Raw genomic sequence first — 16,973 nt, 5'->3', positions numbered from 1 at the left:
TCTGAGCTGAGTCATCCTGCCCAACACCCCAAGCACATGTGGTGGTTTGCTATTTTATTATTCCACTTCCACCCAGGAGTCATTCACTGGGTGTAAAGGCTAGCTGCAAAGACAATGTCCCTTCGTAACAGGGTAGCTGCTGTCTCCATCTTGGCTCCCAGCACAGGCTCCCCTACCAGGCGGGCTGCCCCTCGAAGTGAGCGACACATCTCAGCCAGGCGCTGGATGCAGCGGACCACCAGGCCTTCAGGGGTCCCCGAGAGCCCTGCCAACTCAGAGAAGGGCTGTGGGGAAAACAGAGTGAAGATTGAAGATGCCAGACCCAGACAGCTTCTGACCGGCCAGCCAGCCACAAAACCCCAAACCCCAGGTACTCACCATGCCCCGGGCCCACTCGTACACAACCTCAACAAGTCCAAAATTCAGCTCCCCCACAAATTCCTCCACTGTCTGGTTCAGACCACAGGCCACCTGGACCTCACCAATCCGCTTTGCCACGGCTCGGACGCGTTCTACTCCCTGCAGAAGGGAAAGAAGAAGTCAAGGCTTGTCTTCCTGCTCTAGGCCCAGGGAGGCCCAAGTGAAGGAAGAGGCCATGTGCATTTTTAGAGGCACTTGTGGTCACCTGGGGAAACCAGATCAGGGGTTGGGAATGCCACAGTCCAGGGAGAGTGGTAGTATCCCTTACCTGCTTGAGGGTGCTTGGAAGCTGATCCCCAGGGTCCCCGGGACTCTGGCAGACCAGGCCAGAAAGCAGAGCTGCGATCTCCTCAGGCCGCAGGGCGCTCAGTGCATTGTCAAACATGAGCTCAGTGAGGAGCAATTCATGGCTGCTCATGGCACAAGCTACCCGCCCTGCCAACTTCACAGTGCCTGCCTGGTCCACGTAACCCAGCGTTCGGAGTACCTACAAGAAAGAGGGTTAGTGATGGGGAGTCTGCCACTTTCTCCCACACTAGCCTCCTAACCCCATCCCCACCGCTCCTACCTCTACTCGCTGGTGATACTCAGGGAGCAGCAGCAGTGACTGATCTGACAGTAGGAAGCGCAGCCGCTCCATCTCCTTCTGAATCTGCATTCGTTCCCTCAGCTTCAAATACTGCAGAGAGTCACAGGCAGGAGCCCTCAGTCCTCTCCCCTCAGCAGAGGTGTTAAGGAAAAGTCCCCCCTCCACTTGAGAGCTACCTGGGCAGAAAAACGGGGGCTGTGTACACACTGGGCTCCCCGAATTAGCTCTTCCAGCTTCCGGGCCCGGAGTCCCCCCTCTACCACTGACACATCCTTGAGCTGTAGGTCATTAACAGGGTCAAGGGTGGGAGGTCCTGCTGGGTAGGCTTGAGCCAGACGAAGCAATTCCTGGACAGCAGTGGTCACAGCTGCAAGGGGAGGATCCTTCCTAAAGAGGGAGCATGTTTTTGAGATCTGGGCAAGAGACTTCTTTGCCATAGGAACCTCTTTAGGCTAGACAAGGGGATCCCCCTCAGGCTGAGGGGATCTCTCAAGTATACTCCCCTAGCTGGTAATTCATGTCCTCTGGGGAAAAGGATGCCCCCAGCATCTCTGACCTGAATTTTGGTTGCTGCCTCTTGCTGAAGTCCTCCAAGATCTTCTCACCATTCACCCGGAGCACCTTGGTGGTGATGGCAGCCACATCTCCTGGCTGAAGCTTGGCCACAGTATGGTCACAGGGCCCTGTGAAAAAGGAAAAGTAGGTCAGTCCTTGCCATAGAGCCAGGCATCCAGCTCACATACCAGTCAGGAAGCCAGACATCTGCCTCACTCACCTTCAGGCAGGAACAGCTTAAACCCTACTAGGTCATCTGGGTGGGGCACATCTGGAGTGGCTGGATCCTTGTCCTGTGGATCCTCAGACACAAGCTTATCACACAAGACCAGGGTTGTGAAAATTCTGCTGGTGGAGTTTGAGGAGACCTGAGGGAGGCAGAAAGCCCAGGACAGTGGAATGTAAGGAATAAATATCAAAAGTAGAAACCAGAAGCCCACCCTTGGGCTGGGATCAGGGAGCAACCACGCAGAGCCTACCAATATGGAGGGGTAACCAACCACCCAGCATATTTCTTTGTGTGGGAAGGTGGACATGAGGTATTGGTGGGAAGGAAAAGGGGGGAAATGAAAGCATTGTGGTGGCAGCAACCTGCCCCCCAGCCAAGCAGGGAAGACAGAGGTAGAGTTTGTTCCCTCATTCCTTCCCACCTTCTGAGTTCCCAACCCATCATCCTCACCTGCAGGATCACACCCAGTGCATTGTGATGCTCCCGATTCTTCACAACCACCACTCTTCCTGTGGAGAGAGATTTCAGCCCATTCACCGACTCTATGATGCGTTGCTGAAAAAGAGGGAAATGCACAAGGGGATATAGTAGAAGGTGTCACTGGGACTAAGTTCGGGAGTACCCAGGGTGACCCAATCTCTTACTCCCTCACCCCATCATCTCCCCACTGGCACGCATTTACCTGGATCATGTTCCGGGTCTCTGTCAGTTCCTCCCCCCAGCTGTAATACTCTGGTAGGTCTACCAATTGACCAGTCATATCAGGCTCCTCCAAGGCACCCAGCCTCTTGGTTAGTTCAGCCAGCGCCTGTTCATGGGCCTGGGTGGCAAAGGGGATGTTGTGAAGCAAGCCCCTCAGGCCCATCTTGCCACACCCCCCACCTTCGCCCAACTGGCCTGTATAACAACCTCTTCTCAACCTGGTCTTGTCCACCTTCCTGTCCAGTATACTGGTCACCCCAGCCTCCTCACCTTGCTGTCTTTACGGGATGGAAACTCAGAGAAGCTCCTCTTCATCATGTCCTCCACCCTGAGGGCATCTACCCGAAGCAGGTTAAGAATCATAGTGTACGTGAGGCGGAACTGGGACTGCAGCTGGGATGGCTTCCCCTGGAGCCAAGCCAGAGAGGTCAATGAGATCAGGTGGGGACTCCTTGGCCAGTCCTATGGGGATCTGTATCCTCTCAGATCTGGTCCTAGCTCTGTAACCATGGATCTTAGACAAACCACCTGCTCACCTCTTCTGTAACAGGAAAGAACAAAATGAAATACAAAGACTCTCAAAGGCCCTGTCTAGCTCAGTATTCACAGCAGGAATAAACTAGAATGGATGGAATCCAATCTCTTCCTTAGATTTTCTCAGTCTCATCTTGGGTTCTTCCAGGCAAAATAAAAAACTCCAACAAATATTCTGCCCATTTCCTCTCTAAAAAGAGGTAACTACATAAGCAAATGAGGAAAATGATAGTACCTGTCCTATAGAATTGCCTGGAGAGTTAAATGAGATCTTGTTAAGAAATTACCTGGGACTGTGCCCTGGCTACAAAGTGAGGTAGGCTTTTTAGGGAGGAAACAGGCAGAAGGTTGGAAAAGGGAATTCAGCAGATCCCTGGAGCTGAAGCCCTGCCTGTCTTGGCCTCACACCACCCCTGCTCACCATCATCATGCGGTGCAGATCTGCCATCTCAGGCACACGACCCTTGCAGAGAAGGATGACAGTGCCTGTGGGGTCCAAGCCCCTCCGGCCTGCCCGGCCAGCCATCTGTACATACTCCCCAGGTAGCAGGTCCCGGAAAGTGGAGCCATCATGCTTACGCATGGAGTCAAACACCACTGTACGTGCTGGCATGTTTACACCCATGGCAAAGGTCTCTGTGGCAAACAAGACCTAGAAGAGCAGAGAAGAGCAAGGATCAACAAAGGTGCTCAGCAAAAGTCACACCCACCTCACTTTGTAGCTAAGGCACAGTCCCAGGTCATTTCTTACAGGATCTCATTTAACTCTCCAGGCAACTCTTTAGGACAGATACTATCATTGTCCTTATTTTGCTTATGTATTTACCTATTTTTTTCCTTTTGCACACGTATCCCACTGCAATGATTCCAATGTGTTTAACAAGTATCTTGGTTAATATGTTATTTCAGACCATGACTTGTTTTGTGCACTTGTAATTTTTTAAAAATATTTATTTATTTTTAGTGCTGGGGGCCAAACCCAGGGCCTTATGCATGCTAGGCATTCATTGGCTTAAATAGTGCCAGGGTGAAAAATATAATGCCAGGTGAATTCTAAACTAGTATAAGTGGTACAACAACTTCTAGTCTTCCATGTCTCTGGCCATACTTGGCTAATATTAGCCAGGTTCCTAAATTTTACATTTAATAGCTGTAAAGTCATATCTTCTAAGCATTTCAATTTATGTTTCTCTGATTACTAGTAACTTTTTTCCTTTCCTTTTCCTTTTTTTCAGCACTGGGGATGCAACCCAGGGTGGCATGGATGCTAGGCAACTGCTCTACTACTGAGCCACATCCCCAGCTCTAGTGACTTTTCATATGGTCCCTAGTTTTTTGGGTTTCTCTTCTGATGATCGTTTGTTTGAGTATCCTGTGCATCCCCATTTTAAGATGGGAAACCTAAGACTTTCAAAGGCCCTGTTTAGAGGTTTGGAGGTTAAGAAATTTGTCCAAGGTTACACAGGGAGGATATGGTGAGGCTGAGATTCAAACCCAGGTGGTCTGGACCCAGAGCCCAGGTTCTGCACTGTCTTGCCTAAACTTCTATACTTCTGTCCTGGGGACTGCCCGCAAGGTGATGCCTAGTACCGTGGAAGTTCCTCTTCCCCCATCATGTGTACCTTGACCAGGCCACGGCTGAAGAGCATCTCCACAATCTCCTTGAGAATGGGCAAGATGCCACTGTGGTGTACACCCAGGCCACGGTGCAGGAGTTCAGACATGTGCAGGACCTGTGAGGGTGGGGAAGTGGCCCACAGTCAGAGATGGGTCTCTGAAAACCTTATCTCACCAATTTCCATACAGATGCACCTGAGGCAGTTGGCGGTCAGAGCCCCTGAGACGAGCAAGGCAACGCTGCAGAAAGAGGTGAATCTCACTCTTCTCTGAACTCGTGGTAAGGTCAAGTGAGGTGAGGCCTGAGGCTTGCTCATCACAGCGGCCCCGGGAGAAGGTAAACACTACCACAGGCAGCTGGGCCCGGGCACGGAGGGAGGCCAGGAGTGACAGGTACACCCCACGGTCCTGGAGAAGGAAGGATAAAGGGTAGATGTTGAGTCCCTGAGAGGCAACTAAAGTGGAGGATGTGAAATAGTGATCAGTCAGCCAGGGTTCAAAGTTCAAGACCAAGTCCCTAGAGGACTAGGGAAAAAAGGATAGCAGAGAAACCTATGTTGGCAGATAGGAACCCCCCCAAATCTCACCTGTGCAGGGCCCCCCTGGTGTGTGGGCTGCTTGGCCCCAAAGGTCTGGGCATGTTTGCTCATTCTCTCCTTCTTGGCCTCTACAGCTGCATAGTACCTGTGGCAGAGAGGGGCAGCCATCAGATCTGGCTGGAGCCCAGACCTGATTCATCCAACCCTGGACTTACCCCTTGGTATGGAAGGCCCCTCGAGAGTCCAGCAGCAGAAAGAGCTCTCCCTGGGTCTTGGGGCTATTCCCTGTGAAGAGATAGTGCTCCAGGGGCACAGGGCGAGCAACAGTGCTGATCACATAGATCTGGCGACGCTTCAGTCTCCTGAAAGGAAGAGGGAGCAAGTCAGGGTGGGAGTGCAGAAAGGAACACCCATCTCTAACACCTTCCCCACCACCTCTGACTTTATCCAGTCTCACTCTGAGACCCAGAATGGAAAGTTGTCCCCAACAATCCCATCTCAACATACAAAGTGTTCTGGGTCCAAGAGGAATTCCACAGCCACCCCCAAGGCCTGACTCTTCTCTTTGCTGTGGTGTCCTTAGTACCCCCAGCTCCCAATCAAGGAATTTTACAGTTCCTTCACCCATCTCACCCAATCCAGTCAGCAAACTCCAGGGCATTAGGGACGGTAGCACTCAGAAGGATGATGGAGACATGGTCAGGGAGCATAATGAGCACCTCCTCCCACACGACCCCACGCTAGGCATGGAAAAGGAAGACTGGTCATAGGGAGCGCAAAGAGGCCAATTTCTGCCCCCAGAGATGTGGCATAGGGGTCCATGGGGGCAAAGAAAGCAGTAAGGTCCTCTGTCGGGGGCCACGATGAACAGGAGCTGAGCACATAGGAGCTGAGCATGTACCCTTAGCCTTGAGCAATGAAGGTGTGGAACTGGCTTCCACTAGAAGTGCGAAAGCATTTCACCTTCTCTAGGCAAGGAATTATAGCTCTGGGAGTGGGCGTCACCCAATGGACTGGGCTATACACCCCTGAAACCCAATCCCTCGCCTCATTTGGGTGGAACTTTCTCGAGTGTCTTCCCCCCAATAAATAGGTTTTCAGGCATGCTCTCTCTCTCTTTCGCCTGCCTCTCTGGCCTCCCTTGTGGGAGCTAGAGTAGAGGAGCCGTCACTGGACCCCAAGAAAAAGGAATTTTCTCTGTCTCTGTGTGCTTATTTAGTGCCAGTCCAATTCACCTAGAGTGATCCTGACTGATTTAGTCATGTGTTGCAGCAGTCCTCAGGGTATATGGAATAGGAGAACTCTCCACTAGTCCCACAGGAGACCCCATGTTTCTTACCTCTGCATCATTAATATAGTGAACCTCATCAAAGATGACCCACTCCAGATCCCGAATGACATCAGAGCCACTGTACAGCATGGAGCTGGGAAGAAGAGCAGAAAGCTGACTCCTTAGAGGCTCCCATCTTCACCTTTGGGTTCTCTAGAGCAGCCTCCTCTACCTACCCAAAACCCACCATGTTGGGTGCCCCTTTCTCACCGGAGGATCTCTGTCGTCATGATAAGGCAGGAGGCCTCTGGGTGGAGCTGCACATCCCCAGTGAGAAGCCCCACATCCCCAAATGTGTTTCGGAAGTCCCGGAACTTCTGATTGCTCAGGGCTTTGATAGGTGAAGTGTAGATGGTGCTGGGAAGAGGTGTAAAGTCAGCCAGAGTCTCACACAGACCCATGGTCAGCACTTGTTCTGAGCTCTCCCAAGTCCACATCCCAGAGGCTGTGATGCTCCCCTTCTTTACCCAAATGCCCTCACATATTCCTTCATGATACGACTCCAGAAAAACTTAGTCTCCTGGGCTGGGGCTGTAGCTCAGTGGTGGAGCACTTGCCTAGCATGTGTGAGGCACTGGGGTCGAGCCTCAGCACCACATATAAATAAATCAATAAAAATAAAGGTCCACTGACGACTGAAAAATATATTAAAAAAAAAAACAAAACTCTGTCTCCCATCTCTTCCTATAACCCAGGTCATCTTTCTAAACTTTCTCCCCACCACACCTTCTCATTTCTCTCTGGGCCCCATTTCAGTCTTTCCTGAACCTCCTTTATAAAGGATGAGGCAGACAGGTGTGGGAGAGATGAGGTCCAGACAGGATGCAGGAAAAAACAGGGCTGGTTGGTGAAGGGAGAGGAGGGTACTTATACCGTGTCATGTGTTTCTGGGCCAGGGCAATGGCATATTCAGCCACAACTGTCTTCCCTGCAGATGTGTGAGCTGCTACAAAGACAGAGTCATGTTGTTCCAAGTGCAGGATGGCTTGTTTCTGAAACACATCTGGCTCAAATGCCCACTGTGAGAGAGAGAAATTGATGGGCTGAAGAAGAGGACTTCTGCTCATGGACATACGGGAGAGAGGGACAAAGTTCAGAGTGGGGTGAAGCTGGGACTGAGGACTAACACCGGTCTGGAGGTACAAGGCCTCTGGTGGGGAAAGAAGACAAGGGGTAGGCTGGGAGACAGGGCCAGAGTCTGAGTCACCCAAAGATGAAAGAACATGTGAGGACTAGGGTTCAGTACCTGGAAGGCTGGCTGGGGAATAAGACGATAGAAATCACCAACAGGGGAGGTGACATCTACAGGAATGGCCCACTGCTCCTGAGGTGGAGGTTTGGGAGGCTCTGGCGGGGATATGACTGTGGATGCTTCCTAGGAGTGATAAAAGGTACAGCCAAAGAGCTCTCAAAGATCACTCCTCCCCAGAGATACTTCATTCTTCCCAAAGATGCTCCATTCCTCCCCTAGACCCAACCTAGCCATCCCACCCTCCCTATGGCAAGGCCCCTTCTTTCTTGCCTCCATTGCCCAGAACCACCAACCTTTAACACTAGGTCCTCCAAGCTGCTTGCCCGGGCCAGGGGAACACTGCAAGTAGAGGCTGAAACACTGTCCCCTCTGGGACCTTCAGACTCTCCCTTTGCCTCGCCCTCATCCTCATCACCCACTCCCAAATCTAGAGGCTCCAGCAGACGGCTAAGGCTGAGTAGCCCAGGAGCTGGAGCTGGGTGATCTGAGAAGCAAAGCAAAAAGAGCAACCTTGTCACATCCATCTCTATCCATTGAAGGGTGCCACTGTAAAACCTCATAAAACTCACCCTTGGGGGCAAAATTCACGCCTTTCTTAAAGCCAGGTGGAATGGTGAGAAGATCTGGAAGCCAGGAGTAAAGAGACAGAATCAAGGTCACTGCATGCTGTTATAGATAACAGATATCTGCCATACAGATGTTTATAGATGGGTATGTCTGTTGTGACCATTTCCCAACAGATGACAATAAAGGTTGTTATTGAAAGGTCACTTTTCCCTTTGTTTGTTTGTTGGTCGGGGCAAGGGGGAGCTTTCATAAAACACAAAAGCATGGAAGGGCTACCAGCAGCCTAGTGACAGGGCTGCCTGGGCCCCTCTTCCTCGGGGCTCAGATGCAGAGCTTCACCTCACCTTTCTCAAAGTCTATATCCTCCTCAGCCTCCTCACAAGTGCTCAGATCTGTTATGGTGGGCTCATCCATCCCACCTGAGAGGGTAGACAGATAGGGATTCATGGAATGAGTAAAACAGGATGAGTGGGGAACCTTTCCCTGAAGACTAAGGACTCCCTCTCCTACCACCCTGTCTCCACAACAGTCACCTGGCCAGAAAGGGTACTGTGTTGGGTTCCCCCATAGAGACTGGGAGACTGGCCCTGGAGGCCGGCGAAGAGATAAGGAGGTTGTGGCTGACAGGTTTGTGTTCTCCAGCAGGACCTGAGGTAAGATATCAGAACCCCAGTGAGGCCGAGCTTGCCTCTGACCATCTTCTCCCAATTCTACTTCTGGAAGCCCCTGATCTTTTACCTCCTTGTAGCCCAGGATCTGGCCTGTTGTTGGGTGTCTTTGGGCCTGAAGGTCAGATGGAACTGGAGCCCCGGGGGCAGCCAGGAGTGACCAGGGATCTGTCTTCCTCTGCCATTTTCTGAAAAGAAAGGAAATAATTTTCAAGTCTTCGCTCTCTCTGCCCCAGCTTCCTTCACTGACCCGTCTCCCTAGTCTTGACCCCTCCAGTCTCCTCACCGAGCTGAATGCTCCACACCATGCAGTGGCAACCAGGCTGGAGAGGACAGAAACAACTGTTCTGCTTCTTGGTGCAGATCTGGGGCACAGGGAGGAAGGCCATGGGGAAGCTGGAACCAAGGTAAGATGAGAGGCATTAGGTCAGGAAAAAGAGTAACGTGAAGAGATGGGGATATAATTCAATCGGTAGAGTGCTTGCCTCGCATGCACAAGGCCCTGGGTTCAATCCCCAGCACCAAAAAAAAAAAGAGTAACATGAAAAAAAATGATAAGATTTGTGTTTAGGTCAGAAATAGTAGATGTCCCAGACAGTCCAGGTTCATCAGGCAGAAGCAATGTTTCCTAAAAGTTGTCAAAACACTACCTGCTACTAAATTATCTGAGGTACAGACTTTGGATTTCACAATCATTCCCACCCAAAAGTTGCATTCTTTTTTTTTTTTCAAATATTTATTTTTTTAGTTGTACACAATACCTTTATTTTGTTTTATTTAATTTTTTTTATGTGGTACTGAGGATCGAACCCAGAGCCTTACATGTGCTAGGCAAGCTCTCTACTGCTGAGCCACAACCCCAGCCCAAGAGTTGCATTCTTTTTTTTTTTTTAAAGAGAGAGAAAGAGAGAGAGAGAGAGAGAGAGAGAATTTTTTAATATTTATTTTTTAGTTCTCGGCAGACACAACATCTTTGTTTGTATGTGGTGCTGAGGATCGAACCCAGGCCGCACGCATACCAGGCGAGCACGCTACCGCTTGAGCCACATTCTCAGCCCCAAGAGTTGCATTCTTAAAAAGCTCTTCTGATAATCATGAAGTACACTTAAATTTGATAATCATTAGTTTTAGAAAAGGCATGCCAGACCTAAGGATGAAGAGACAGGGACTCAAAAGATAGCATCACAGCCACAAAGTGAACTTGTTCTTGAGGACAGGGAACTCCAAGAAAAGGACACATTTCAAAGAGTATCTCTCAGAACTAAGGCATTTCCAGCACTCCCAGCTCCATCCTCAGATGGGCTCTGACCCACTACAGGTCCACTGAGCTAAGATTTGCCCGGCATCAGCAGGGGGCCCAGATGACAGTGGCCAGACACAGGGCCCAGATGACAGTGGCCAGACACAGGGCCCAGATGACAGTGGCCAGACACAGGACAGGGAGGTCATGCTAGATCCTACTGAGGAGGGTGGAGGAAGTTTTAGGCTCAATGCGGGTCAAAGCTTGGGGTCAAACGTCACTCACGGTGCTCTCTGGAGTCCCAGGCACGTTCAGCAGCTCCCAGCGCCCTGTGCATCCCAGTTCCACGGTCCGAAGCGGCAGGTTCAGGGGGTCGGGGGAAGGAAGCACTAGAGAGCAAAGGTCAGAGGTCAAAGGTCAAGAGTCATTCTCAGTCTACGACTCGGTTCCACCTCCCTCCCCCTCACCAAGTCTCTCGGTCTCCAACATCCCGGAGCCAGGACAGCCGGCCCGCAGCCTTGAAAGGCAGCGAGTAGTTGCAGGCAAGCCCCGCCCCTAAATGGGCGGAAGTAGAGGCGACTTCCGGTACACACCCCCGCCGGGAGCGTGGACCAGCGCGGCCAAGGGGCCCGACCTGGAACAGGAGAAGGCCGGGCGGAAGTGCCTGCGCCTCCGCCGCCTTGGTTACCGCGTTCTCAGCCCCTGCTACGTCATCGCTTAGAGCCCGCTCTCAGCAGCCAGCGCTGGCGCGGCCCGAGACCGTGGGGCTCCAGTTGCCGCCCCCTCAGGTAAGGTCTTCTCTTCACCCCTCGCCCCTTTTTTCGGAGCCCCTTCTATTTTCTTCCCCTTTTTCTTGCACTAAGAGAGCTGCGCGGGTTCAGCCGCCTCCTCTGCTGTCCAGACCCCGCTGTTGGCCATACTAACTCAAATGGGGATGGGGAGTCGGGTGCCATCACCTTGGTGACGGAGTCGGTGTTTTTCCCTCCCTGAGCCACGTGGTACCCCAAGGCTCTGATGTCTGATCCTTGGAGACAAGAGGAAATGCTGGTTGATACAACGACCGGGAGCTTGGACCACAGCCTGGTTTAAACAAGGGGTAGAGAAAGGCCAAAGGCAAAAGTAGGCAGGCCTGGAAGGGTGGGTTGGAGTATAGGGTGGACCGCGTGTGAACCCCGGGTGGTGAAAGTGGAGAAAGATGTCTTGGGCCCTGCCCTTGAACCAGGAGCCACCATGTTGGTGATACCCCCCGGACTGAGCGAGGAGGAGGAGGCTCTGCAGAAGAAATTCAACAAACTCAAGAAAAAGGTGAGGGAGTGTGTGGGGGCATATCCCAACCTTTCAGATTCAGCACTCCAAGAACACCGGGGTGAGTGTGAGGGGATGGGGGGTTCCAGCTCACACCTGGAGACATCACCTCTCCATGTAACTTCAAAAGGTGGGCTTTCTCAAGTCTTGGTGTGACTTTTTCCTTTTTCTATGCAGTCTTTCATGGAATTGTCATCTTTTTCTGGGGCTTTTAATACCACCACACTTCAGACTGGTAATTCCCAAGTTTAGATTTTCCAGTTGCATCTGTTGCCTTACTTATAACCTTTAGGGACCCAGACTGAAATTATTATCTTCCTATCTAGTCCTTTTTCTTGCTCTTGCACATAGAACTGACTATGTTCAACTCTTTTGTGTTTGAACTCAAAAATCTCATCTCTGACTTCTGCACCATTTGCAGAGCCAAACAGTTTTTTCCCCCTTTTCTTTTTGAGATTGGGGTCTCACTATGTTGCCTGGGCTAGTCTCCAATTCCTAGGCTTAAGTGACCCTCCTGTCTCAGACTCCTGAGTTGCTGAGCTACAGGCACACACCACCATGTTCAGTGTGCCAAGTCTTCTTGATTCTTCTTTCAAAGTAATTTATCCTGTTTATTCATTCCCATGAATTTCTCATTGCACACCGTTGCACCTAGGCTGTTAGAATGGTCTTCAGTCTTTTTTTTTTTTTTTGAACAAACATTCACTCCTATTAAAATGATCTATTTTGTCCTCAAAATTCATGAGTGATTTCACATGTATACAACAAAGCCCCAAAACCTTAGGTTGACATTGCTGTCTAATCAAGCATAACTGTTTACTACTCAGAATTCATTCCCCGAAACCGTCTTTTCTCTGCATCTTTGTTTTCTTTGTCTAAAATACTTTTCTATTTGTGTTGGCTTCGATTCTACTCGGGGCCCAGTTTAGTAGCCACATAAGCATCAGAAAGTCTTATTTGTATTCAGCTACAAGTAATCTACATCTTTTATAATCATTCTTGGCATTCAGTCTAGTCATTTCATCTCCTGGACTGTTAAGCATAGGAACCATGTATTTACTTCTGTATATCTCTGTTACAAAGTCATGTCTGGACTTCCTTAAATATGTAAGGAATGGGTAGGTGAACACCCCCACAAAGGCACATAGGCTTATACTTACTTGCAACTTATATCCTGGGGCTCCAATCCATGACTGGATTCATTTTCATCAACTTAAAAAATGTGAGACTCTGGAAAGCCTCTGGATACCATGGTTTGGTTAAGTATTGCTGGTATTGTACATGATTTGGGGGATCAGATATGAGAGGCAGGGATACCTCAATGCACCACTCCAGGGGTACCATTTGCATTGTCTTCTTCAAGGAAGGTGTCCCTGGAGTGTTGTACCCAGGGGCCTTGGGAAAAGACTTGGCCTGACTGACCACTGTCTTATCATTCACAGAAAAAGGCATTGTTGGCTCTGAAGAAGCAAAGTAGCAGCAGCACAGCCAGCCAAGGTGGCGTCAAACGCTGTGAGTGACAGGAAATGGAGAGGATTAGAAGTGGGCAGTGTGGGCCTGACCTGTACCGCAGCCAACATAATGTCTGTTTCCTTCACTACTCCAGCACTGTCAGAGCAGCCTGTGGTGGACACAGCTACAGCAACAGAGCAGGCAAAGCAACTGGTGAAGTCAGGGGCTATCAGTGCCATCAAAGCTGAGACCAAGAACTCAGGCTTCAAACGTTCTCGAACCCTAGAGGGGAAGCTAAAGGTGTGCACAAGCAGGATTGTTCTTGGGACCTTTGATTTCAGAGAGCATCTCTCCAAGTTAGAAGGGAGATAGGTTTAGGGGGAAAACAATGCATATTTAGACATGGGCAACTTATTGTACCAACTGAGCTTTGGGGTTTCCTTTTTTTTTTTTTCCTTTTCTTTTCTCTCTGAGATGGGTCTCCCTATGTTGCCCAGGCTGATATTGAACTCTTGGGCACAAGGGATCCCACCTCAGCTTCCCAATAGCTGGACTGTAGGTGTGACCCACCACACGTGGGAAGAGCCTTAGGTTTCTTATTTGTAAAGTGAAAAAAAACTAGGTGAATCCTATTGTCTTCTCTGTTTTATACATTCTGTGATTCTAATCCACGTGAGGTTAGAGCTCTTAAAATGTGTTGCTCCAAGAAGTTGAACAGGCTGAAAACATCATCAGATTCAAGGTAGCGGTTAAACCAGGTACTTTACATGTATGTCAGGTCATTTATTTTAAAAACTACACACAATCAGATAAGAAGTATATGTAGCATTAAAAGAAAAGATCAGAAGTCAAGAAGAGAGTGAGGGAAGAGTAGCCCCTCTGTCTCATGGTTAGGCAGCCTCCTGTTCCAACACTGACATAGGCTTCTACCACCTCTTCAGGACCCTGAGAAGGGGCCAGTCCCTACTTTCCAGCCCTTCCAGAGGAGTATATCTGCTGACGATGACCTGCAGGAGGTAATGGTTCCAATTTGCCATCCCTGAGCTGGGGATTGAGGAAGACGAGAGACCCCATATTAACTATTCTTGGTTTCTTTTTCAGTCATCCAGACGTCCCCAGAGGAAATCTTTGTATGAGAGGTTAGAGAACTAGACTGGGTCCCACTCAGTGTGGGGGTTGATTGCCTAGTCCTTGGGATGGTTGGGACTGGAGTTAAAAAAAAAAAAATAGTTTGTGGAGGGTGTGTTGAGTCTCCACAGGGTCTGGGAGGAGGAAGTAAAGGCCCTCTTTGAATTATATTGTCTGTTTCTCTTCAGCTTTGTATCTTCTAGTGATAGACTTTGGGAACTAGGGCCAGATGGAGAAGAAGCAGAGGGCCCAGCGTCTGGTGATGGTCCCCCTCGAAGCTTTGACTGGGGCTATGAAGAACGTGGCAGTGCTCGCTCCTCAACCTCCCCTCCCCGAAGCCGGGACCGCAGCCACGAGAGGAACCGGGACAGAGACCGAGATCGGGAGCGGGACAGAGATCGAGATCGGGAGCGGGACAGAGATCGAGATCGGGACCGGGATCGAGATAGAGACAGGGATAGAGATCGAGATCGAGACCGGGACAGGGATAGAGACCGAGACCGAGAGGGCCCTTTCCGCAGTGAGTGATCTTGGCTGGCAGGATGGGTGATCTCAGCTCAGACTTGGGTGGGTGCCACTAAGGTGGAAGGTGAAATGGACTGTCTTGTGACTGATTGCGAATCCCATAGGGTCAGACTCATTCCCTGAACGCCGGGCCCCTCGGAAGGGGAACACTCTGTACGTGTATGGAGAAGACATGACACCCACTCTCCTCCGAGGGGCCTTCTCTCCCTTTGGAAACATCATTGACCTCTCCATGGACCCACCCAGAAAGTAAGGATGGCCACAGGGCATGATAAGAAGACCTGGGATGTAAGGCCTAGGGGAGGAAGCTGCCCTGTTTCCAGCAGCCTGTGAGCACTGGGTTTGGTTGGGTCCAGCAGAGCCCAGAGGCCTTCTACTGACTCTGTTTTTTTCTCATCCCAGCTGTGCCTTCGTCACCTATGAAAAGATGGAGTCAGCAGATCAGGCCGTTGCCGAGGTTGGGACTTCCCAGACCTGTTCTTCCCATCCCTTCTGCCAGCTTCATGTTTTCTTCTTAAAATACTTGAAAGCCAGGAGGAAATTGGTTCCTTTTGACAGGAAGTCTCTTTCTAGTCACACAGAAAAACTTAAAATTTCAGATCCTTATTTATCTGCTTCTAGGATAGTAGCCCCTGGAATAGCTTCTCTGGGTTATCTGTAATGTTTCCCCTATCCTCTGTACCCTATCATCTTCTACTATAGCTCAACGGGACCCAGGTGGAGTCCGTACAGCTCAAAGTCAACATAGCCCGAAAACAGCCCATGCTGGATGCTGCTACTGGCAAGTCTCTCTGGGGCTCCCTTGGTAAGAACAGGAATCTTCCTCATTCCCCCCACAAACTATCCCTTTTTGTTCCCTTGCATATCCCTGGATTCCTTAGAGGTAGTAATGGTCAGAATTTTTATGGAGGCTATGGGAATAGAAAGGAGAATTGCCAGGCCCTCCATCAGCTAGGGGTAAGGGGAGGAGAGAAGAGTATTGAAACCAAAGCAATGACTGGAACAGGGAAGAAAGTGGGAGCCAAAGTCAGGTTAGTAGGGAGATGAACAGTTCATGAGACTTGTGCATTCTGAGCTGGAGTACAGCAGGCTTCATGAAACTTTGAAATTAAGAGTCCAGAACTCAAATGTGAAGTGAGGAATAAAAATGGTTTCGAGTCATTTGCATCTTGGGATGGCTACAAAATGATAGTATCATTAGGAAAACTGATTTTGGAGAAAAGAGTGACCCAGGACTAATTTGGGGACTGTTCAGGGAATATGTTAGGAAAGTGGACCAGGCTCCTTGTGCCCTACATGTCCCTAGCAGCCCTGACATGTTAGGGTGAGGATTCAGCAAAGAAAACAAGAAGTGTCCAACACTAGGAACAGCATCAGAGACCCTAGGCCACTAAAGCCAAAGGACACAGGCTTCAAGAGGGATAAGTGGTCAGTGGTAGGAGACCCAAGAGAATGGGAGTTGGTGTGGAGAGACTTGCTCTAGCCCTCAGGTAGGAGGGATGGAATCCTGATGAAGGAAAGAAAGAGAAAGGGAAAAAAGGACCAGAGGCTCAAGAGAGTATGCTGAGAGCCAAAGTTACCCCTTAAAGGAGTTCTGGTGGGGCCAGTAACATTTCTTACTGTGAATGACCCATTTTACCTGAAAATAGATTTTCCTGGGAAAGAAGTAAGCAGGAGGTAGGATTTGGACACTAGGAAGGATCCAGAATTGATCAACAAAGGGCTACAGATTTCTGATTTTTAATTTTTGATGTATTGACTAAAAGCAGTAGGTTAACATCATTCACATGTCTCAGTAATGATAACATTTGAGGATTTTCTAAGAACAAAACATTCATCACAATAGCCACATGCTCTGCAATAACATCACACTCTCGATTGTGATAGGTTGACCACAACCAACCTGAAGGAGCTAAGAGGAGACAGGCCATCCTGTCCACCAGAGGGCAGCATGAGAACTGGGCTTCCTGGGGACAGAGGCCAGAGTGAGGTAGTCAGACTCTAGGCCTCAGGTCTGACTCATGATCTCCTTCAAACCTTAATTGTTACTCTTTTCCCTCTCTAGCTGTCCAGAATAGCCCTAAGGGTTGCCACCGGGACAAGAGGACCCAGATTGTCTACAATGATGATGTCTATGAGGAAAACCTTGTGGATGACTTCTAGGGAATGGAGCTGGATTCCTTGTGCCTCATACACCCCCAATGCTGGTCTCAGTAAAACACTGAGGTGGAAGCTCACACACCTTCCTCAGCCTCTGGTTTTTCAGCACTTGGGATTGGGGTTAAGCCTTTAAAAACGGCTGTCAGATTATATTTCAGTTG

General features: G+C 49.8%; 2 protein-coding genes across 2 annotated transcripts; one reads left to right on the top strand and one right to left on the bottom strand.

Annotated features, from left to right (window-relative positions):
- Positions 1 to 39: 39 nt before the first annotated feature.
- Skic2 (SKI2 subunit of superkiller complex) lies at positions 40 to 10,853 on the bottom strand. Its single transcript, XM_015487463.2, has 28 exons — positions 10,710 to 10,853; positions 10,528 to 10,631; positions 9,289 to 9,398; positions 9,073 to 9,190; positions 8,868 to 8,982; positions 8,679 to 8,753; positions 8,337 to 8,390; positions 8,061 to 8,251; positions 7,762 to 7,890; positions 7,389 to 7,534; positions 6,726 to 6,872; positions 6,525 to 6,609; positions 5,819 to 5,925; positions 5,401 to 5,547; positions 5,234 to 5,330; positions 4,842 to 5,054; positions 4,652 to 4,762; positions 3,451 to 3,681; positions 2,766 to 2,903; positions 2,476 to 2,613; positions 2,244 to 2,348; positions 1,785 to 1,932; positions 1,566 to 1,692; positions 1,186 to 1,396; positions 989 to 1,099; positions 689 to 907; positions 379 to 519; positions 40 to 284 (listed from the first exon to the last, which is right to left on the bottom strand). Exons 1-28 carry the CDS (start codon positions 10,729 to 10,731, stop codon positions 84 to 86), a joined length of 3,741 nt encoding a protein of 1,246 aa, XP_015342949.1. The 5' UTR covers positions 10,732 to 10,853; the 3' UTR covers positions 40 to 83.
- A 39-nt stretch (positions 10,854 to 10,892) lies between these two features.
- On the top strand, positions 10,893 to 16,889 carry Nelfe (negative elongation factor complex member E). Its single transcript, XM_015487468.2, has 11 exons — positions 10,893 to 11,030; positions 11,465 to 11,547; positions 12,990 to 13,059; positions 13,154 to 13,299; positions 13,941 to 14,015; positions 14,101 to 14,138; positions 14,316 to 14,647; positions 14,757 to 14,901; positions 15,055 to 15,109; positions 15,355 to 15,457; positions 16,718 to 16,889. The coding sequence occupies exons 2-11, from the start codon at positions 11,473 to 11,475 to the stop codon at positions 16,813 to 16,815; spliced, it is 1,137 nt and encodes a 378-aa protein (XP_015342954.1). The 5' UTR covers positions 10,893 to 11,030; positions 11,465 to 11,472; the 3' UTR covers positions 16,816 to 16,889.
- The last annotated feature ends 84 nt before the right edge of the window (positions 16,890 to 16,973 follow it).

Source organism: Marmota marmota, unplaced genomic scaffold (genome assembly GCF_001458135.2).
Source record: "Marmota marmota marmota unplaced genomic scaffold, marMar, whole genome shotgun sequence".
Lineage (NCBI taxonomy): Eukaryota > Metazoa > Chordata > Mammalia > Rodentia > Sciuridae > Marmota > Marmota marmota.
Note: the sequence above shows the minus strand (reverse complement) of the source record. Positions and strands in the feature narration are given on the sequence as shown.